Raw genomic sequence first — 23,753 nt, 5'->3', positions numbered from 1 at the left:
TGGGACATTTTTAGACTCTCCAATATGTCAACAAGTTAAGAGTTTCATTCATTTAAAAAATGTAAATAAATGCAGCTGCATCTGGCTATACGGACAATAAAAGTGAGATAGTGATGGTGCTAAAGCAAGTGGGAAGATGCTCTAAATTTAGAGAGACACCCAGCTTTGAGGCTAATTTAAGGAGCATTAATGAATATATTTAGAAAACTCATGCAGCAAAAGTCATACCTCCAGCTCATGTTCTTTTCACTCTGTGAGCTAGCGGAATTCATCATGACAGCTTAAGAACAACAAATAAAGAATGGGCTGCCTACCAAAACATCAAACGGTGAGAAAAGAAAGTCACGTTCATTAAACATGCATGTTGGAATTCTCCATTACTATACTTAAAATAATTATATAACTTCATATTTCCCAGTAGAATCTTTTGTTGAGTTAAGCAGTGTTCAACTTCCAAAATCTAGATTTCCAGAAATCAACTTGAAATCTGTTTGTTTGAAGATATAGTGCATTTTCTCCTAAAATGCCATTATAAATGCAACTAGGTACCCAGGCTGGCCCACTGAAGCCATTTAAGCTTAGAATATTGATGCCATATTGTATATTTGCAAGGAAAATTAGTAAAACATATTTGCACTGCAATATTAGCATTTATGTAAGTAATTTAATCTCTCATCCTTGAAATTGATGAAGAAAGGTTTTCCTCTTTACTAAATGATAATGCCTGTGGAAAAACAGATTTCATTAAAGGAGGATGAAAATATAGATTGGTATTGTAGTGGAGAGTCTGAAGGGAAATTTGGGCTCTTTCCCAGGCTTTCTAATTTGATGCTATTGGTTCTTGATGACAGTATATTTCACTTCCAAATGTAGGGCCTTCCTTTTTCCTCGTATGAATGTATCACTAGCACTACTTTAAACTTATCATTCATGATGAGGGTCATTTTTCTTTGACTCACAAATGGAAGAAAAAGGGGACAAAAGGGCGGGACATTTTCCTGAGGTGACTGAACAAAAAATTACATGAGAGGAAAGAAGGAGAAGAGGCTCTTAAAAAGAGTATGTGTGTATATGAAAAACAAATTTCCCATATCAGTAAATTGAGCTGAGTCAGCAAAAATGCAAGGGTTTTTTTTTTTTTTCCCCCCCTCCTTAAAGAAGAAAAGAGCTATTCATCAGATTTGATGGTTCCCTGCCATGCTATTACCTCCTGAAAGGCAGGGACAAGCACAGAAAGGACACAGCATGCCACTGGCAATTCTTTCGTATGGTACATTCATACATCGGTCGTTTGTGACTTTGAGATTTACTGCTCTCTCTCACTAACAACTTTGGATTTTACAGTTGTGATTTATTTCTCTTTCATTTTCCATAGAGTAAACTACTGTATTCTCTTTTTAAAAAATTGTGTCTATCTCTCACTCTCCATAACCATTATCTCAGATCCAACTTGCTACCACTGTTTAGATAATACTTTTATCAGACCTTTCGTCAGCCAAGAAGAATTCTGCGGCTTCCCATTTTCTTCACAAGTGGAAACTTTTCTGCCAGGTGTCCAGATTCTCCATAATAGGGCCTCCCCCTTCGTAGCCAAGCCCACGCCTCCTCCACTTCCCATCAGATCTCTCTGCTGTGATTTGGCCAGAATCTTTCCCGTTCTTTGAAAATGCCGCAACCATTCCAGCTCCTATGTATAATCAGCTCATGTTTTCCTTCTTGCAATTCATACTTTTTCCTCCCCTGGCTATCTAAATTCCACCTACACGTAGGAAACAGTGTTTGGGGGATCTAATTCTACTTATAATTTTAGGCACATGAGACCTTAGTAGTGATATTTGAACTACCTGACCCAGCCTTCCAAGTTACCCTTGATTGGACTAAGAGAGTATATCTGACCCCAGATGAAATGGTCAGATTCTCTCTCCCGGGAGTTTGGAAATGAAACTGAAACCCAGGCTGAGTGTTTAGATCTGGAACATGTAAACTCAGGAGCTGAGGGTCAACCACATCCTCTTTTGTGGAAGAGAGACTATGGAAACCTAATGGTAGAAAGAGAGAATATGCAACACTTAGCGTTCTTGGTAGAAAACAACAGAAGCCAACTCTAGTTTACTTCAGCAGAAAATATTTATTTCAAGGATATTATGTAGCTCCTAGAATCAATGGGAAGGCTGGAGGGCCAGGTTTGGAAGATGGACAGGGACCAGGGGAGACTAGGCAGGCAGAGACAGCCAAGGTGTCTGCCCAGAGACCATCTGGTTGGAATGCCACCCTAGGCTCCATGTCCTGTCTTGTCTCTTACAGGACAATATAGCAGCTGCAATGATCTTTCTAAAATTTAACTCAGATTATGACACTCTCCTGCTGTTGTATAATGAAGAATTTCTTTGATCTTTGTCCCAGGTTCCTGGCATGGAGCTTCTAAAAACCCTTAAAATTTCCCAAGTGATAGAAATGCTGTTGTTATTCATGGTGGGTCTTGATCATTTATGCTAATGAGTTGGCTCAGGTTGGGAGTCATTTGGACCGTGAAGCTCTGGACACCAAGGCTTAGATGAGCATCTCTGGTTGGTAAACACATCCAAGTGCTGGGAGGGTGACACATCCTGATTCCCTGGGGACGCTCCCAGACCACACTCTGTGTGTCTCTTCATTTGGCTGGTCCTGATTTGTGTCTTTTATAATAAAACTTCAAGTGTAAGTCTAGTGCTTTCCTGATTTCTGTCAGTTGTTCTAGTGAATTATTGAACCTGAGGGAGTCACAGAAGCCCCTGAATTTTTAGCCAGCTATTCAGAAGTGTGGGTGGCCTCGGATCCCTTGAACTTGTGGCTGGCATCTGAAGTAATGCCAGTCTTCTTGGGGGCTATGGGGTCTCTGCTGACCCTGGGGGTTGGTGTCAGAATTGTATTGCTGTATTCTACCTGCTTAGCACTTCCACATGACTTTTACTAAAGCAGAATAAAATAAATCTTCACTGTGGCCTTGCCAGCCTTGACCCCTGCTGCCTCTCCAGCCCCGTCTCCTGCTACTTTCCTCCACATTCAGTGTACTCCAGCCACAATGGCCTTTTTTCTGTCCCTCATACACCCCAAGCTGGCTCCATTTCAGGGCCTTGCACTTGCTGTTCCCTCTGCCTAGAACTTTCCTCCAGATCTTTGCCTGGACTTCTCTGAGGGTGAAAGTGCTGTTGGTCTTGTTCACCTCTGTACCCGAGACCTAGAACAGTGACTTGATTGGTTGATTGATTATAGACTCATAGGTCACATAAGAGATCCGGTGAATCTGTTCATTGTGATTTTGCTACCTACAGGATCAAATCTGAGGTCTAATGTTTTAGCTAGATTGGCTCTGTGGCTATAAGACAAGAGGTTCTCTTTTGCTGTTATAGAAACTTTATGGTTCTCTAACCTTGACATTAGCTGAGATAGTAAAGCCCTGAGCTTGTCAGTTTTTTTTTTCTTCTGCGAACTCACCAGTGTGTTCAGAAGCAGCCAGCCCATCCAGAGCCTTTATGTTCATCATTCCCACCCGAATGGTCAATTATAGCCACAGGTCTCTGCAAGCCTAGCCTCCTATAAGCACTTCATCGCAAGCAGCCAGTGGTGATAATTAAAGTAACCGTTTGCCACTGTGTACCATGGAGACCAGTATTCCATTTCCCACTGGCATTGAGGTAATCACTGCATTCAAGCCAAGTCAGCTCAGATAACCAATCCAGGTTCCCATCTTTGAGTCAGTTTCCTGGGGCTATTTTAGGAGCTGAGCATGAGTTTAGCTGGGGAAGCAAAAACTACTCTTTGTTTTTTAAATGGAGGGAATTTCACCCAGGAAATTGGTAACAAAGGCCTTGGAGCAGTGACAGAGCAAAAAAGGGGGAGGCTGAGTTGGTCATTTGAGGAAGGCACTCCACCTCTAGGGCTGGGTGCACAAAGAGAACACGCTGTTACCCAAGCCCACGACTGCCGTGCTGCTGGGGCTGCCACTCTGGAACCGGCTGCCGGAGCAGGAACCCAGGAGCCCTCCCTCGCTCCTGCCACTGCTGCCGCCGCTACCACTGTTGCTTTCGTCACTGCTGTCACTGTTTCTGTTGCCCTTGCTGCCGCTGCCACCAGACCTTTCATCTACTTTCCAGTCTCCTCCCAGTGATTCCCACTGGCAGAACCAGCTGGCAAGGGAGTCTGGAAAATGTAGCCTCAGGCTTCTGGTCCTGGAGGTGGAGAGGAAGTGGAACAGGGTGAGTGTTAGCTGAGAGACCACAGCTTCTACATGGCCCGAGCTCAAGGGTCACTCCCGGGCAAGCCTTCCTTGCCCACCCAGACCAGAGCAGACCAAGCTGTGCTCACTTTCAAAACTTTCTGGACGTGACCTTCATAGAATTTCCTATAGTTTGTTATTGTACATTATATTGCATATGTACATAGATGTGTATGTATATTTCATATTTGTATGTATTTATATCAGTTTCTGTTTTCCCTGATAGATGATTCTGGAAGGCAGGCCCTATGTAAGTTTTGCTCTCCAGTGTCTGCAGCGCCTACATATAATAGACACTCATAAACGTTTATGGAATAAATGAAGAGCTCCAAACACCCACACTTTACTGCTCATACTTCATCATTCTCTCTCCTCTAGTCTTAATTCAGTTCCATCCATCATAATATTTCAAACCCCACAGTGAACTGTGAGACGATTAGTAAGAAAGTTTGCTGTTTAGAAGGGTTTTTATCACCCTTTTTTTAAAAAAAAATGCACATTTCACAACGATGTGACACTCCAGAGCATTTCAGTCCCTCCAGACTCCCTGCCACTCAGGGTCAACTTTCAAGTCTGTGTGTCCTTCCTCTTAGTCCAGCATCAGGCCTTGAAGATCTCAGGTGGCATTAAGTTTAGGAGCCAGGTTGGGAAACTAGGTGCTATCAGGGAGGGCATAACAGCAATAGATGTAAGAACAGACATCAGAAAGTCCCAGGCTGGGGGGAGAGGGGAACAGAGGAGGGTAAGGGCCCTGTGGCATTGGATGAAGGCATGAAGCAGGGAGCAATTTCCCCTGAATCAGCTTGAACAATGGGCCTCTGTAAGGCTAATATTTGGCTTCTACAACATGCATTAGTCTGCTAAGGCTGCCATAACAAAGTACCATAGACTGAGTGGCTTAAAACAATAGAAACGTATTTTCCTACAATTCTGGAGGCTGAAGTCCAAGACCAGGGTGCCAGCAGGGTTGGTTTCTTCTGAGGCCTCTCTTCTTGGCTTGCAGATGGCCCCCTTCTCACTGTGTCCCCACATGGTCACCCCTTGGTCCATGTGTGCATATATCTGTGTCCAGATTTCCTCTTCTTAGAAGGATACCAGCCATATTGAGTTAGGGCTCACCCATATGACCTCTTTTTAACTTAATTACCTCTTTAAAGATCCTCACTCTAGATACAGTCACATTCTGAGGTACTAGAGGTTAGGATTTCAACACATGAATTTTGGGGGAACACAATTCCGCCTATGACATCACACCACCAAGCTTTCCTTCCTTCTTGCATATTTGGATATCTCTTTTATGGAAGTTTTTCTCAAACTGAAAGCTCAATATATTCTTGTGCTTGGTATTCATTGAGTTTCTTGGGTCTGTGGGGTTTATGAAGTTTTCAACAAATTTGGAAAACATTTTAAAAATACTTTTTCTGTCCCTCCCTCTCCTCTATTTTTGGATTCTAGTTATTTGGCTGCTTGAAGTTGTACTACAGGTACTTCATGTTCATGAATCTTTTCTTCTGCAATTTCTAATTTACTGTAAATCCCATCCAGGGTATTTTTCTTCTTCCAGTTTTATTAAGATATAATTGACATACAGTGCTTAAGTTTAAGGTGTACAACATAATGATATGATTTACATACATCATGAAGTGATGACCACAACAAGTTTAGTGAACATCTATCATCTCAAATAGAAACAAAATTAAAGAAACAGAAAAAAATTTTTTTTCTTGTGATGAGGTCTCCTAGGATTTATACTCTTAACAACTTTCATATATAATATACCACAGTGTTAATTATATTTATCATGTTGTATGTTAACTCCCTAGTACTTATTTATCTTATAACTGTAAGTGTGTCCCTTTTGACTGAGTTTACCTAATTCTTTCTCCCCCCAACCCCTACCTCTGGTAACCATAAATCTGATCACTTTTTCTATGAGTTTGTTTATTTGTTTGTTTTTAAAGTATAATTGACCTACAACACTATGTTAGTTCCTGTTACACAACATAGTGATTTGATATTTCTATACATTTCAAACTGATCACCACAGTAAGTCTGGTTATAATATGTCGCCATACAAAGATATTACATAGGGACTTCCCTGGTGGTGCAGTGGTTAAGAATCTGCCTGCCAATGCAGGGGACAAGGGATCAATCCCTGGTCCGGGAAGATCCCACATGCTGCGGAGCAACTAAGCTTGTGCACCACAACTACTGAGCCCGTGAGCCACAACTACTGAGCCTGCCTGCCACAACTACTGAAGCCTGCATGCCTAGAGTCCGTGCTCCGCAACAAGAGAAGCCACTGCAATGAGAAGCCCACGTGCCGCGACAAAGAGTAGCCCCCGCTCGCTGCAACTAGAGAAAGCCCACGCACAACAATGAAGACCCAACCCAGCCATAAAAAAAAAAAAGAACCTGCTTATGCTTTAAAAAAAAAAAAAAGATATTACATAGTTATTGACTATATTCCCCACAGTGTATATTTCATACTCATGACTCATTTATTTTGTCATCTAGGGTATTTTTAATCTTAGACATTGTAATTTTCATTTATAGACATTCAATCTTTAATGTCTTCCATGTCTATATTTAACAAGCTTAAAATTCCCTTTAATTTTTTGATCATATAAAATACACTTATAGCAAGTGTTTTGATATCCATGTTCACTAATTCTATCATCTTTGTCATTTCTGGATCAGTTTCAGTTGATTGATTTTTCTCCTTGTTATGGATTGTGTTTTCCTGCTTCTTTGCATGCCTGGTGATTTTTGATTGGATACCAGACACTGAATTTTGCCTTGTTGGGTCCTGGATACTTTCGTGTTTCCTTTAAATATTATTGAACTTTGTTTTGAGATGTGCTTTTAATATTTGTTAGGTGGGACCAGAGCAGCATTTAATCTAGGGATAATTTCCCCCCAGTACTGACACAAAACCCTTCTGTATACTGAGGCACTGTGAATCATGAGGGTTTTCACTCTGGCTGGTAAGAGCAGGAACTATTCCTGTCATTGTCTAGGGATTGTTCTTTCTAAGCCTTTTTTGTGATTCTTTTCCCAGTCTTAGTTTTTTCTCACACATGAGCTTATCAGTACTCAGCTGAAGGTTGGAAGAGGACCCTCTGCAGGTCTCTTAAGCTCTCTTTTCTGTGCAGCTCTTTCATCTTTGGTACTTTGTCCTGTGGACACTAGCTACCTTGGCCTTCCTGTACAGCCATATTTGTGTCCTCAACTCAGGAAGACCATGGGGCTCTGCCTGGTTTTCCCTTTCTCCTTTCTGAGCCACAGCCTGGACACTCTCTTAAGACAATAAGGTGTGCCAGTGTAGGACTCACGTTTGTTTTCTCTCTCAGGGATCACCGTCCTTAGTTGCCTGATGTCCAGTTTCTTGAAAACCATTTTATAAGATATATTTTGTCTGTTTGTTTCTGGTTGGTTCAAGCAGAAAAAAATAAATAAATCTGGTCTCTTTTACTCCATCTTAGCTGGAACTGGAAGTCAAATTATCTACAGTTACCTTTTTATCTTTAAGTAATATATTTAAACTTACATGTCCTAGTCTATCAACTCCAAAAATGAATCAGCATCTTAACTCTCCCAATGAAATGTGAAAACATTTGCATTCGCATAGCACCTCCCCCTTGTATCTCCTGTTTTTGGCACATTCTGAAATTTTCCCCCCCAATACATTATCATCAAATGATTATTATTTTAAAATTGTGTAGCTCTTCTTCCAAGATTTATAACGATTTCATCATGTTTTGTAACTGTATTTACCAGTTAAGATTCATTTCTATGTTTAACTGAATTCAGATCATCACTAGTTTTTTTTAATACTTTGGCTTCTCCCTGCATAAGTTCATTATTTTGACTGCGAAGTCCACTGTGGAAGGCAGAGTACTTGTGCCATTTACCTTGGTGAATTTGCACTTGCTTATATTTTTAGCTTTTAGGCTAAGCACACCTAGAATGGATCAGTCTCTCCAAGTGGACTCATATTGACCAATTTCATGAGAGATTCATAAGAAATCTAGTATGCTATTTTGTTCATTTATAGTGAAAAATTTAACTCCTTTCAAGACCAAGATACTTACATTCTCTGGTCAGTGTATTGTGTCTCAATAGGGAAGTTTACGCAGCAGGTCAAATTTTTTCCAAAGCTTCTAGGTTCTTGTGTAATCACAGCAAGATAGTTGTGGGTGTGAGTTGCGCTCTTAAAATATTTAAAGACATCAGGTTCAGAGCACCTATCTCCACTGTAAATTTGTCCCCATGGCGTGTACACAGGATCTGTGAGCCAAGGCATCTCCTTTCCTGGATATCTTGGGTGAGTGCCCACAGTTACCTCTGACTTTTGTTTAGTCTGTTTCATTGCTAATTTGATGCCTTCCGTATTTATACCATTTTATCTGCTTCAACTTTGGATCTGTAACAATATCACAAGAATTTGCTTGTTTATACAGTGTTTGGTCCTAGCAATGCTTTATCTTTAAGATATTTTTTTGGTACATGTCAAATCTCATCCATTAAGAGCTGAGTGTTAGTTTTACTCTTTCAGTTTTGGAGGAACTTAGCAGTTGCCTCTCTGACAACGATCTCGTCTTTCTCGGAATGCCTGCCTGTTATTTGTTACTTGTTCCTGCCTTGTTCTGCTTGTTTCCTCTTGTAATAATGGTCTTATTGTTCCCAACTGTCCCTATCTTGAGAGATGTCCTATACGTATTTGAATTCTACTCGGTATTTAGCACAACATCTTATATAGAGAAGGTGTTCAATCGATACTTAGAAATTGGAATAAAAAGATAGATTCCCTGATCTCCTTCTGTTCTTTGCCATCTGAATGCCCAGATCTAGACTGATGCCCCATGTGTTCTTAAAAAAAGGGGATTTGGAAACCTATGTGAGTCCACTTAATATTACAAGGCATGGGCGACCCAAGCCACAGGGGAAGATAGACGTGAGCGAGTGGGAAGGAAAGGGAGCTAGTGGCTCAAGAAGGAAAATACACATGAAAATACCAAGACATGTAAATTGAGCATGAAAGTCCAAGTTTTGTGAGTAGACTAATTATGATGACTGCTCAGAGTATATCTGAGCAGCATTACTTAGTTATTGCCCATCCTAAATGCAGCCTAGAACGCAATTATTTCAGCTACAGTTTCTTGGTGGAGTGGAGTAACAGGCTTCTATTAGGGACTAATCAGTTCTGCCCACGTTCCTATATGAAACAGTGTTCAGATGAAACTCAAAGGATTCCGATGCCAAAGAACAGTGAGATAATGCCCACTGTGTATGGCAAAGGGACTGTAATCTCACCGGCCGTCAGTGAGGTCTGGCCTCAGGAATGCTGGCAGAGGGGGATGCGGGAGCATGGACACGCATCCTCATTCATCCACATCAGCTCTGGTCCTTCCCCTTGTTCACCCCTTTTCAAGGCTCTGCCCAGGGGTTATCACCTCCTGACTTACCTCTTCCACTCCAGGTGTGCTGGGTCAGGTGTGCTTGTTACGCATTCCGACACTACCCTGCGCTTCCTGATATTGTAGCCCTAAAACCACTGAACCATAATTGCCCATTTACTTCTTTGTCCCTCTCAGGGGTGGAACTGTGTCTTATTCATCTCTGAATATAGTGCTGTTGGGCTGCACCCCACAGGGCTGCAAGCCTTGTAATTGCCCAGCTGCAGGACCAAAGGAAGAGCCTAGAGACAGCAACAGAGATATCAGTGTTTTATTGGATAGGGCATCTTTAAATGTCTGAAGCAAGGTCCTGGAGCGACCGTGTATGGCAGACAGCAGGCAGGACCTGGTAGCAGTCTTGGCTACTTGGGGGTGGGGGGATGTGGTGGAGAAGGAGGCTACCAGTTATAGTGGGAATTGATGTCAGGTTGGCTCATCAGTTACCAGGGAAACCAGCAGAGGGGCACATCCCTCACTGCCCCTCGGGTTGATGACCTGGGCAGATGTTTTCCGTTTGATCGACTATTGTAGTGGAGCTGTTCTGATCTAAAGATTAGAACAATCACTAGCTGGGCTGGGGGTGGGGGGCAGGCATGTGGGCAGTTACTGATTAAGCTTTACGATTAGGAGGGAAGGTCAGTCATGTGAGTAGGGTGTAGGTGAAGCAGGGACTGGTCGGGCAACGGATGTACAGAGACCAAGAGAACAGTCATCTTGAGTGGCCTGACCATACAAATGCTTAGCACATAGTGATGTTGAATGAGCGTTCAAGGTGTACCTGTAGGAAGACCATTCGGATTAGAGGAGGAGCCGGTGGCTGAGACATTAGCTCACCCAGTTGTTACAGGACAGACACATCCTCGATGACAGAGATGCTTAGGCTTTTCCAGCCCACAAATATTACACGTCTGCAATGCACCGGTAAGTGGAGTACAGACTGTCCTGGGATCTGTACCATCTTAGATACTCAGCTGGAGAGAGATGTGAAAAGTGTGCTTGCTTTATGGGGACTCTCATGAGCTTATTTGGCCCTTCTAGCCAGGTGGGCCTCTAGCCCACCTAGTTGGCTTGTTTCCAGCCATCTTTGCCTGGTGATGCTTCTCAGCCTGTAAGATGCAGATTGGGTTTCTTCTCCCCTGGCAAGAATTCCTTGCTGTTCACTCCCACAGCCAAATATGGTTGGGAGACCTCCAGTGCAGGATGGCCACATTGTGAGTTAGTTCGGGGTTTGGGGGACCCAGCTCATTCACCAGGTTTTGCTCTCTTTAGCTTGTGGGCATCTCTCCAGGCTGTTAGTACCCTCTGCTCCCATCGTCCTCCCACCACAACCCCTGCCAAAAATCTGCTCCCCTCTCAAAGGTAGCATTGCTAATGATTGGATGTGCATTCTTTCAGTCCTTTTTCTATGCATTTACACATGTAACATACAATAATGGGGTTTGCATTTCTTTTCTTTCTTCTTTTTACAAATGAGTTCATACTACAAATCCTTTGGTTCTAGGTTTTTTTTTTCCTTCCTTCCTTCCTTCCTTCCTCCCTTCATCCCTCCCTTCCCTTCTTCTTTCCTTCCTTCCATCTTTTTCTTCTTTTCTTCTTCCACTTCTTTCCCTCCCTCCCTCCCCTCCTCCCTTCCTTCCTTGCTTCCTCTCTCTCTCTCTTCCTTTCCCTCCTAATAAAATGGATGTTTATAAAGAATTATCTTGATCTTCTAAGGGTCTATAAAATACTTAATTTGCATTCAAATAATTGATACCTCTGTAGGAAGCATCCATTTGCCACAGGTCAACTACGCAGTTTGTTGAGGATTAATTAATCATGTAGTTCTGCAAAATTTCTCCTTTTTCTCTCGTAGGCATAAATAATCCACTGCAAGGGGGCCAGAAAACCATTTCAGAGACAACAGGGCAAGGGACTCCATTGTGAAAGTCCTGTTTGTGCCCTGGATTTCTAGCTGTCTGCTCAATTCCTATCTGTCCCCTGGCCCTGAACACCCACTAGTGTTCTGCCTGGAAACATGCCCTGACCTTGTCAGGGAGAAACGTGGTTGAAGAAGTGTCTCTGCCTGCTTTTGTGCACACTCACCTTGGAACAACATGAAAATGATTAAACACTGGGACGGGGTTCTCATGGCAGATCCACATTTCTGTGAATAAATAACATTTAGTCAACATTTACTATATGCCAGGCAGTTATAAGTGCTTTACATGTATTAATGCAGTTAATTCTCCCAATCTTTTAAAGTGGGTTCTATCATGCTCCTTGTTTTACAGATGAGGAAAATGAGGCTCAGAGAGGTTGAACCACTTCCCTCAGGACACGCAGTGAAGTATGAAGCAAAGATTTGAACCGGAGCAGTCTGACTCCAGATCCTGTGCTCATAATCATGGAAAGTGTTGCCTCCAAATGTAATTATGGTTTAATGAAGACCGACAACATTTCAGTCATTGTATGAAGAACTTGGATTCGGTGATGCCTTTAATGGTCCTTCTTTGCAGATTCAGGACAACACTGGCCAGGTCTGTTTAAAGATCCTAGGAACTCTTTCCTTTGGAGGCTCTATCCTATATCATTTAAAAAAATAAAATGCTACATGAAATGTAATTTTTTTTTGTCTGTAAATACTTGGAAGACCTTTAAGAAATAATTTTGCCTTTGAAGTAATCAGGCTATGAACAATTTACTTAATTCACAATTGGCTATGATTTCTCATTCATACTTGGAATTCTTGTGAAGAAAGAAAGCCTAACCTAGAGATCGTTTTTAAGTGTAATGAAATTTTTATGAATATTAATTTAACAAATGAAGTTGACATAATATTACATTTTTCAGGCATTTAATTAAATATTTATTGATTGTGGTCTTCCAGTGTTCTTTTCATAGTTTTGAGTGAGATATGTGTGTGTGTGTGTGTGTGTGTGCGTGTATATGTATGTATATATATAGTTTTTTTTTTTTTTTACAGTCCTAGACCTTTCCTTTGCCCTTGAATGGACTTGTACACCCAGCACTGTGGCTATGGGGCCTAATGAACATTTCCATTCATCCATGTTCCTGGCCATACTCCACATCTGCTTGTTCCCTACAGCTGACCGTAAGTAGGCAGAATACCTGACCCCCAACTCCAGGTGGTTGGCTCTAAGGCCCCTGCCCCAGATGCGTACCTCATTGGCTGCTGGTGGTGTTTTACAGGGACTCAGCTGAGACTGATAGGAAGAGTGGATGTACCTTACAGCAGGCACAGTATGTTGATGTTGTCACAAAGTGCTCCTTCATTCAATTCTTCCAGTTCGTTGCCTGCAGTCATGGGGCATTCACTTTCTTTCCTGGAATCATGAAGGGAGAAACTGCCATGCCTATAGCTAGGTTCTTCTGTCTTTTTGTATCACTTGCTCTTAGCTTTGTAATGGTGCCTCTCTGCTTTACTACGTATTCTATCTGGTAATCTGGAATAGCACAGTGGCTACGAACTGGCTTTGGGAATCAGACATCCTAATCATTATGGCCCACTTTGTAAACGGTCACAGGGGTGAGATGTGGGGGGGGGGGGACTGTGAAAGGAGCTGAGGAAGGCCCAAGAACAACTTTTCTTACTTCACATTTTCATTTCAACCCAATGCTGCAATTTCTGAAAAATGGAAGTATCATTTTCAGCTTTTAAAGTCAGTTAATTACACTGCTGTGAACTAGTCAAGTAATTAATAAATGTTAACATTTGCATGTCATTTTAATTAAGAAATAAATGTCTTTGAATGAAAAAGTGCCTGCAAGCTTACCCATTAATTATCAGAGTACTGAAAGTACCCTTTGCAAGGTGGCTCCAAAAGTACCTTGGGAAAATGAGCCATCAGTCACTTTTTGCTTGTACGAGTCACGGTGTTGTCCTTCCTTGCAGTTCAAACCGCCAGCCAGGTGAAGAGAGGGATCCCTTATCTGATAGGACGAGAGGCAGAGTCACCTCGACTCTCTCTATATAGTTGGGGCGCTAGGCAGACAGTTGGTCTTCTCTGCAGTTTTGCTTCCATGGATGTTTCTGTTAATAACACCTTCTGTTTTCTACTTCTTTTATTAAAAAAAGGGGCGGGGGGGAACAATGCTTTGTCATCTCATGAAATTAACTTCTTTGTGATTGGTCTTCTACTTCTTACGCTTTGTTAGGGTTTTCACACAGTCCCTGCCAGATAATCAGGTTTACGCTTTCAGGGGCAGGAGCTAGGCCTATCTATATTGCTCCTCTTTTGCAAAATTTTCTTATTTTTTACTGTAAAAGAAACATTTTTTAAAGCTATGAAATATAACACAATTAAGAAAAATGCATGAAAGATAATAATAAGGTTTTAAAAGTTATTATACAGCAAATACTCAGGTCAAAAGTAGAGCATTGCTAGCACCTCAAAACCTCATGCATACCTCTTCCTATTACCACCCCCCCAACCTCGCTGAAGGTAACCACCATCTTGACTTTGATGGTTATCATGTCTTTGCTTTTTTTTTTTCTTTCAGTAGTTTTACCACATAAGTATGAATCCCTAAACACCAAATTTTAGTTTCACTTGTTTTTGAATTTGTATAATCCTGGAGTAGGTTTCACTCTGCATTGTATTTGAGCAATTCATCCATATTGTCAGGTGTAGCTCTGATCTATTAATTTTCACTATGGTATGCCGTGGAATGAATAGACCACAATTTATTTGTCCATTTTACTCATGGTGGACATTTGCCTCATGATAATGATGCTGCCATGAACATTCTTGTACATGTCTTTTGGTGTGCATTTTATGCATATGTAATGCCACTTCTAGGTACTTCCAGACCTACAAGTGGAATTTTTGGGTCACAGGGTGAGCTTAGTAGTCTCTATTGCAAACAGTTTTCCAAAGTGACTGAACCATTTTATACACCCTTCCCAGTAACACCTGGGAACTTCTGTTGTTCCACAGTCTCTCCTGCACTTGGCGTTATTAGTCTTTTTAGTTTTAAGTGTTCAGGTGAGTGTTTAGTGATATCTCATTGTGGTTTTAATGTATATTCCCCTTGTGATTAATGATATTAGGAATCTGTTCATAAATTTATTGGCTATTGGGATATCCTCTTTTGTAACACCTGTTCAGGTCTGTGGCCATTTTTTTCTACTGGGTTCTCTGTTGCTTTTTTTTTTTTTTTTTAATAAATTTATTTATTTATTTATATTTATTTTTGGCTGTGTTGGGTCTTCGTTTCTGTGCGGGGGCTTCCTCCAGTTGTGGAGAGCGGGGGCCACTCTTCATCGCGGTGCGCGGGCCTCTCACTGTCGCGGCCTCTCTTGTTGCGGAGCACAGGCTCCAGACGCGCAGGCTCAGTAGTTGTGGCTCATGGGCTTAGTCGCTCCGCGGCATGTGGGATCTTCCCAGACCAGAGCTCGAACCCGTGTCCCCTGCATTGGCAGGCAGATTCTTAACCACTGTGCCACCAGGGAAGCCCTCTCTGTTGCTTTTTTAAAATTTTCATTGACTTTAGTAGTTTTATTTATAGTCTGGTTATGAGCCCCTTATCAGTTACACGTGTTAAAGCTACCTTCTCCTGCTCTGGTTTGTCTTTTCATTCTCTTCTGCCTTCCAAAACAGAAGTTCTTAATGTTGATAAATAAAGGTTCTTAATTTTAATGTATTCAAATTAATCCTTCTTTTCCTATATAGTTTGTATGTTTCCTTTCTTGGTCATAAATGCATTCTCTTGTATTATTTTTTAAAAGCTTAAATTTTTTTTGTCTTTCACATTTTTGGTCTTTTTTTTCATTCACATTTAGGTCTAAAATCCACCCAGAATTAATTTTTGTGAATGGTGTCAGAGGAACTTTCAATTTTTTTCCTTATGTATATCCAACTGACCCAGTACCTTTATTGAGAAGACTCTCTTTCCCCCTCTGCTATTTATGCTGAGGTCACGCTTTTCTTGAGCTGACTTCTGTCAGTGACTGAGCACAGAGAGGGTACTAAAGCCTCATTTCTGTCCCATGTGGGGTTCCACTAATGGGGACCTTTGCTTGGAGGCTACCCATTGGTCAACTGGGATTTTCTCAGGGCTGCACTGTGGTCAGAGGTTCTTGCTACCCCGTCTTCCTTCCACCTCTCACAGGTGTCAGACCTGCACAGTGGTCCAAAGGCTCTCCCTCCTCCGCCGCTCCCTCCCTCTTTATCCTTCACATGCAACTCCCCACTGGCCCTCTCTCCAGTCAATATCTTGCATGTCTAATCCTGTTTTGGCATCTGTTTCTTGGAGGACCTGAAATGACACAGAGTGGGCAGATCCTAGAGTGAGAGGGAGTCATACTTTAGTGTCAAGATGACAAAAAGCTGGGCTGAGTTCAGGGCAAAAGACAGCAGATGAAGAGGCTGGGTTGAAGGATTTTCTGAAAAAAGAGTGAATGGAAACTGTGCCGACAATGTGGAGGGCAAGGGAGGGGGTGGAGCTTAAGATGACTAAGACTGAGACTAAAGCATTGTGTCATGGAGGTGGAGCTTATTTGAGGGAACCATCCATGACATTAGCTCCATGCTAATGAAGGGATTTTTTTTGTGATTAAAAAAATTAATAGCAATGTTAAATTACATTTGTATTGAGTTTAACTGTGTATACTGAGTGCATTTGCACTTTATCTCATTTACTCTTTAACAATAGGGGAGAAGGGGGAAACAAGTAAGGGAGGTCCTATTTGTCTCCCGTTTCCTGTGGTCTTTACTGTCAGTCCTCCTGATCCAGACTCTTTCTTCACTTCTTTTTCCAAGGGCTGAAGATTCAGTTGAAGAAATTGATCAGGTTAGGCCATTTCTAGTCCAGGTAAAAGGTCAAGGTAGTGTTAGCTCATGGCTAACATGTATGGTGGGAGAGATCTTAAGGCCATGTGGTGGTTGGAGATGGGGGTGGAGGGTCTGAGATATACATTGGTTTGGCGGGGAGACCCCATATTTCATAATACTCAGGGATGGTGACTTCACACAGGAAGGTGAAATGCTGGTTTTTAGGGGTCATTGTCAAGAAGGGGAGAGAGACATGATGGAAAGTGGAAAGTGTCAATGAGGAGGAAAGACCATTATGAGTGGATTGGCAGAAGGACAATAATGCATTAAAACATTTAGATAGGGTTGCAGTGTGTGTGTGTCTGTGTGTGTGTGTTCTAGCCTCAGGTAGGATAATGAAAAAAAGAATTAGGTGGAGAGAAGAGAAGCATGAAAGACGTGTGGAATCAGAAAGATTCCAAAGAACTCTAAGATCCTTAAGGCTGGCAGTCGTTGACGTAGCCTCAGTCAGCTACTCCATCTTAAGCAACTCCTGTGGCTGCTAGGCCCTACCGGTAATACAGAGGCTGTCTCTGGGAAGAAAGCTAGACTTTGAGTTTCCTTTCCATTCTAGGATTGGACAGACAGGTATTTATTTAAAAGTGCCAGATGGTTCAAGGGAGTTTCTAACTTTATACTGTTGGGTACCAGGTTTCAATCTAAATTTGAGCTCTGGTTTTCTGCTTTCCTGTTGGCCCTGGATTGAGAATAGCCTCTCATTTACCAGCCATCTGGTCCCTCCAAGTCTCTCCTGCTGAGTGATGTCTCCAAATATCTTCCCAGAGAGAGGACAGAATCTCCAACAAAATCTGTAAGGTAAATACATGTTTTTTTCCACAAGGGGATCCTGGGGAGGAATAGGTCCCCACGTTGAAAGGGTCCTTGTGACGTGAATCATGTTGATGTTTGATTCGATAGAGTGGGCTCCTTTGAGCAGTCACGTGTTGAGGGGTGCCCTATGTGGGTTCGTCCATTTCTGCGCTTCTAGATCTTCGGTTTCCTGAAAGTTCCTTTTCCAAACCAGCAGGCTCTGGTGCTAATTATCCGTCATATAGCATCAATAAACATTTTTTATAAATGCCTGCTACATGCAAGGCACTGGTGGCAAAAAGGGGTAGAAGAAACAGTCACACCAGCGTTTGGAACATATCATTTGTTTTCTAAGATGACAAAAATAGAGAGCAATTTAGCTTTAACCATAACAATAATTATTTTTAGGAAAATAATCCATTATTATCTCCATCAGGACCATGTCTGGATAGAAGAGGTAAGGCTGTCACCAGGGCTTGTAGAGACCTTGAGACAAATTACACAATTAATTTTCTCTGCTTTCCACTCTCAACCCCTGGCCCTAACAACCCAGCATTTTTATCCTGGTGAGATCAGGTCAAAATGAATGTCAAGGGCTAATTGGAAGAGGATGAGGAGTCAAAAAATGGACGCATGGGACTGGAGGGGCTGAATAGAATTGAATGGAGGCGTTAGCACTTGGTTTGTTATGGGAAGTCTGGACTTTAGAGGCTGTGGGTGGAGGTGTGAGCCTCAGGCCCTTTCTTCTACGCACCAGATGGCAGAGCTACCTCACTGCACTCTGCCTGCTGCCTGGTCCATGAACCTGGGTGGCGCTGGCCTGCTCTGTCTCACACCAGGATGCGTCTCTCTGCCAGGAGGAGTAATTATAGTTGAAACAAATGTATTGCAATACCTGGATGGATACAGCTCAATTGACTCCTGACAGGTCTCTGGCTAAGAGAGCCTGCAGCAGCTGCGGTACCAGAAGAGCTGGTGGGGAGCGGGGATTGGGGGGTGGGATAGTTTAGGACTAAGCATGTGATGGGCAGACATCGCCCCACTTCCTAGTCCTCTTCAGTCTCACCTTACAAATGCCCCTAAGGCTGTGTGTGAGCAGATTTCGAAATGAAAAAAGTCCAGTTTCTTCAGTTCAGCAGAGGTGTTCTCAATACCAACAGGCAGGCTGTCAAACTCTTACCCGTTTCCCAACACAGACTTTGAATGCTTGGAGGCTTCTCTTGAAATACAGCAGGGGAGCTTCCAGGAGTCGTAGACCTGAGTGTGTGTATGGGAAGGTCCACACTGCAAATGTTTTTTTCTTGCAGAAATTTTCAACCAGTCTTGTAATTGTGGTTTCAGTGTGTATGGTCCAACTGCATTCCCTGAGTCACCGTCATGTCCCAGCCAGACCTCCCGACCTGCCTCTTACCTGCAGCCAAGTGTGTTATTGTTGCCAGAGTGCCGTAGAGGTGAGGTGTCTGAATCATGCCATCTGCTCTTAAGGGCTAAGGCTGTACATTTCCTGGGCTTGTCCAGTGGGCCTTACCCCAGGGAGAGCGTGGACCTAGCTCTGCCCTTCTTGTGTTCTTTGCTCCAGGCCCTCTAATCTATTCAGTGAGCCTTCTGGATACTCTGCTTGCTTCCGAAGTCTCCACACCCGCAGCCCCCCCAGCTTGGGGCTTTCTCCCCTTGCTTCTCACCGGGCCCCCACCCCACTGTGTCAGGCTAACTCGTGCTCCTCTTTAGAGCCCAAGGTTAGTGTTGATTCCCCTGGGAAGGCGGAGCCTGCAAGCCTGGGGCCGTGTGCTCCCACGGCAGCCCCTGCTTCTCCTCTTACGCCGTTTATTACTCATTTCTCCTCTCTTTCTCCCGCTAAGCTGTGTTCTCCACGAGGCAGGACTGTGCTGAAGTTTCCGAGCACAAAGCCTGGCATGCACTAGGCTCTCAGGGATGAAGCGAAGGGACGAACCGTCTTGGTTGTCATCTGCTTCCCTCACCCAGCTGACGTCTGGCCAGCTCCCCTTCCTTTCTTCCTCTCGCTGGTTCACTCACCCCCTCTTCCAGACCGCCAGTGAAAACACAGTCCTGGCCTGGCTTGGTTTTTTTGTTCCTCCTGATTTTCATTAACTTAGAAATCCTATTGCTGGTCTCTATGTCATACCTGGATGCCATTTGTCTGAAGTCTGTTTGGATGAAATAATGAAACCTTGTTTATGTTGTTTGTTTGTTTGTTTGTTTTTCCAAGCTGCTTCAAGGTTACAGAAGGAGAAAAGCAAAACTGTGGGGAGAAGACCAATGTCAGAGGCTTCATTACTAAAATGTTGCTATTACCTGCAGCTCTCTTTGGTCTGGGGCTCTTTTGCATGACAGATATTTTCAAAATGATTTAGGGATTTAAAACATGTGAGCCGCAGTATAATCCAAGAGCAGGCATGGCGCAAGCCTTTAGCTTTTCTCCTTTCCTGCCTGTTACGTACCGTGTAGCGATGTGGAGGGCCAGGTTGAGACAGTGTGCTTGCTTGCAGGCACCCACTGTGCCTCGATTTTCATTTATTCCACCACTGGGCTGTGGCTTCTCTCATAATGATTTCACAAAAGGACTATTTTCTAGTCACAAAGAGATCTAAAGAGATGGGAGAAAGGATGAAACACTTTTAGATGTTTATTTTCAGTAAAATTGGAATAAATAACGAGATTGTAAGATGGGGGACCGGGAGTGGGAAGGCTTGTTTGTTCCTGTCTTTGAATAGATCTGGAATCTGATCCTGTAGTCTTCTTCGATCTACCAACAAGTACTGGAGTTGCGAGAAAGCCGCTATTTAGTTTTGTTCAAATTTGTTCTCAAATATTTACAGTGAAACAAGAATTAGAAGAATGGGCACCTAGCATATGCCAGCCACTGTGCTGTGTTATTTTACTGAGTCATCGTCTCATTTAATTGTTCTGCTTAAATACTGAGTAGCTTCAAAGAGTATTCATAAAATACATGTTATGTGTAAAGAACTATAGTAGAGCGAACACCTGTGTTAAGCTTTACCTTTGAAATCCCCTGTGTGCTCCCCCTGGAAGCATCCTCCTCCGTCCCCAGATGTAGCCATTCTCCTTTTAACTTTTGCCAGTCTGGTAGGTGTGAAATGGTATCTCGTTGTGGTTTTAATTTTGTTTTTCCCTGATTACGAATGAGGTTGAGCACATTTTCATTTGGCTATGGCTATTTATATTTCTTCTTCTGCAAAGAGCTAGTTCAGATCTTTTGCCAACCCTTTTCTATTGGGATCTGTATCTTTTTGTTATAGATTTGTAGGAATTCTTTGCATATTTTAGGTACTACCTGCTATAGACTGAATGTTTGTGTCCCTTCAAAATTCAGAGGTTGAAACCTAATCCCCAGTGTGATGGTGATCTGAGGTGGGGCCTTTGGGAGGTGATTAGGTCATGAGGGTGGAACCCTCATGAACGGGATTAAAAAGAGGTCAGAGAGAGAGCCCCTGTCCTTTACATCATGTGAGGATACAGGGAGACAATGGCTGTCTAGGACTAGGAAGTAGACTCCTACCAGACACTGAGTCTACAGGGACCTTAGTCTTGGACTTTACAGCCTCAAGAACTGTGAGAGATAAATTTCTATTTTTTATAAGCCACCCAGTCTGTGGTATTTTGTTACACAGCCTGAATGGACCAAGACACTACCTCAACTATGTGTTGCAACTAATAGCTTCTCTTTTCATTTTCTTTACATTGTCTTTTGGTGAACAGGCATTCTTAATTTTAGCTTAGTCCAATTTACCGAACTTTCCCTTATAGGCTTTACGCTTTTTGTGCCATTTCTGTGCAATCAAGGTTATGAACATATGGCCTGTATTGTCTTCTAAAAATTTCATAGTTTGGCCTTTCACATTTAAGTCTCTAGTCTACCTGAAATTGATTTTTAAAAAAAACTGAGATATAGTTGATTTACAATGTTATATGTTTCAAGTGTACAACACAGTGATTCACAATTTTTAAAGGTTACATTCCATTTATAGTTATCATAAAATATTGGCTATATTCCCTGAGTTGTACAATATATCCTTGTAGCTTATTTATTTTATACAGAGTAGTCTGTATCTCTTAATCCCCTACCCCATCTTGCCCCTCCCCACTTCCCTCTCCCTTCTGGTAACCACTAGTTTGTTCTCTGTGTCTGTGAGTGTGTTTCTTTTTTGTTATATTCACTAGTTTATTGCGTTTTTTAAGATTCCACATGTAAATGATCACATACAGTATTTGTCTTTCTCTGTCTGACTTATTTCATTAAGCATAATACCCTCCAAGTCCAAGTCCATCCATGTTGTTGAAAATGGCAAAATTTCATTTTTTAAGTGAAATATCTTAATTAGAAAGTATTTGTAAATTATTGCAAATAGAGATCCTGAAGCTGTTGCTTCAGTGAATAAATCATCATTTTCAAAACAGTACATCACATAATTTCATTCTTTTTTATGCCTGAGTAGTATTCCATTGTATATATACATACATATATATATATACACATCACATCTTCTTTATCCATTGGAATTGATTTTTGTGTTTGGTGTGAAATAGGGCAATATTTCTTTCTTTCTTTTCCCATGGAGATAGACAGTAGTCCCTGTAACCATGAATTTCCTCACTGGTAAGCAATGGCAGCCTTGTCATAAGTTTATATATATACATCTGGCTCTGTTTTTGGAACTTCTATTTTATTTCATTGTTCAGTTTGTAACCCCTGTGTCTCCATTATCTCATTCCTAGAGCTTTATAATAATTCTTGATATTTGATAGGGCAAGATCCATTTTCTTGTTCTTCTTCAAGTGTGTCTTGGCTAGTCTTGGTCCTTTACACTTTTCTAGAAACTTCAGGATTAGCCTGTCAAATTCCACAAAAAACTCTGATATAACTGAATTTTTATAGAAATTCTGTGAGGGAAGTATTCTACCTACTCACAGGCAGGGAACTGAAGATTGAAGAGTTCAAGTAACTTGTCCAAGATCACTTAAATAAGGTACAAACTAGGTATTGCAATACTGGCCAGTTGAATATTAACCAACATAAAGTTTAAAAAAATTTTTTTTAATGTCCCTTATTGAAGCAAAAATTTTAACTCCTCTAAAATTTATAACATGGTTAATAGTGAATATTAAACTTCTTTATGCAAATTGTCTTTTACACAAACACTAACCTTTAAAAAAGGAAGGATGTAGAGAAATAGGATTATTATTTTTAAAAATTAATTAATTAATTAATTAATTAAAAAATTTTGGCTGCTTCGGGTCTTAGTTGCAGCATGTGGGATCTTCCTTGTGGCATGCAGAATCTTTCGTTGTGGTGTGTGGGCTCTTTGTTGCGGCGCTCGGGCTTCTCTCTCTTGTTGTGGCACACGGGCTCAGTAGTTGTGGTGCGTGGGCTTAGTTGCCCTGCGGCATGTGGGATCTTAGTTCCCGGATCAGGGATCGAACCTGTGTCTCCTGCATTGGAAGGCAGATTCTTAATCACCGGACCACCAGTGAAGTCCCAAGAAATAGGATTATTAGGGAAACTTTTTTTTTAATTTAGAAAAAGACAGTAACAAGAACTGTCAGGATGGCAATGATGTCCCCCTTCCACCCCCCCACCCTGCCCTGCTTTGTGGTAAAATATACATACAATAAAATTTACCATTTTAACCCTTTTTAATTTTACAATTTGGTGTCATTAAGTACATTCACAGTGTTGTGTAACCATCACCACTATCTTTTTTTCTTTTTAAATCATCACCACTATCTATATCCAGATCTTTTTTTTCTATCATCCCAAACAGAAATTCTGTACCCATTAAACAATAACTACTCACTCCACATGCCCCCAAAGCTCCTGGTAACCACTATTCTACTTTCTGTCTCTATGAATTTGCCTATTCTAGGTGTTTCAGATAAGTAGAATCATACAATATTTGTACTTTTGTTTCAGGTTTATTTCATTTAGCATGGTGTTTTCAAGGTTCATCCATGCAGCATTCGTAAGAACTTCATTTCTTTTTATGGCTGAATAACATTCCATTGTGTGTATATTCCACCTTTTGTTTATCCACTCATCTGTGGGTAGACAGATGAGTTGGGTTGTTTCCACCCTTTGGCTTATTTGTGAACAATGCTGCTATGAACATTGGTATACAAGTATTTATTTGAGTCCCTGTTTTCAGTTCTTTGGGGTGTATGCTCAGAATTGGCATTGCTGGATCATACAGTAATTCTATGTTTAACTTTCTGAGGAACCACAAACTGTTTTCCAGAGCATCTCCACCATCTTACATTTCCACGAGCAATGCATGCACCACCAGTTCCTCCATATCCTCATCAACACTGGTCATTTTCCATTTTTTATGGTAGTCATCCTAATGGGTTTAAAGTGGTATCTCGTGGTTTTGATTTGCATTT

The 23,753-nt window shown here is 41.8% G+C and overlaps 1 protein-coding gene across 4 annotated transcripts in view; it reads left to right on the top strand.

Moving 5' to 3' along the window:
• CNIH3 (cornichon family AMPA receptor auxiliary protein 3) overlaps positions 1 to 23,753 on the top strand; it is a 271,720-nt gene that overhangs the window by 98,367 nt on the left and 149,600 nt on the right. For all 4 annotated transcript variants that reach the window (XM_036855156.1, XM_036854281.1, XM_036852821.1 and 1 more), the window contains 2 exons: positions 11,985 to 12,230; positions 12,677 to 12,805. In XM_036855156.1, coding sequence (XP_036711051.1) covers positions 12,740 to 12,805 — 66 coding nt within the window. In that variant the 5' untranslated portion in view covers positions 11,985 to 12,230; positions 12,677 to 12,739. The remainder of the gene's footprint in view (positions 1 to 11,984; positions 12,231 to 12,676; positions 12,806 to 23,753) is intronic.

The sequence above is a fragment of the Balaenoptera musculus genome, chromosome 1, assembly GCF_009873245.2.
Source record: "Balaenoptera musculus isolate JJ_BM4_2016_0621 chromosome 1, mBalMus1.pri.v3, whole genome shotgun sequence".
Classification (NCBI taxonomy): domain Eukaryota; kingdom Metazoa; phylum Chordata; class Mammalia; order Artiodactyla; family Balaenopteridae; genus Balaenoptera; species Balaenoptera musculus.
Note: the sequence above shows the minus strand (reverse complement) of the source record. Positions and strands in the feature narration are given on the sequence as shown.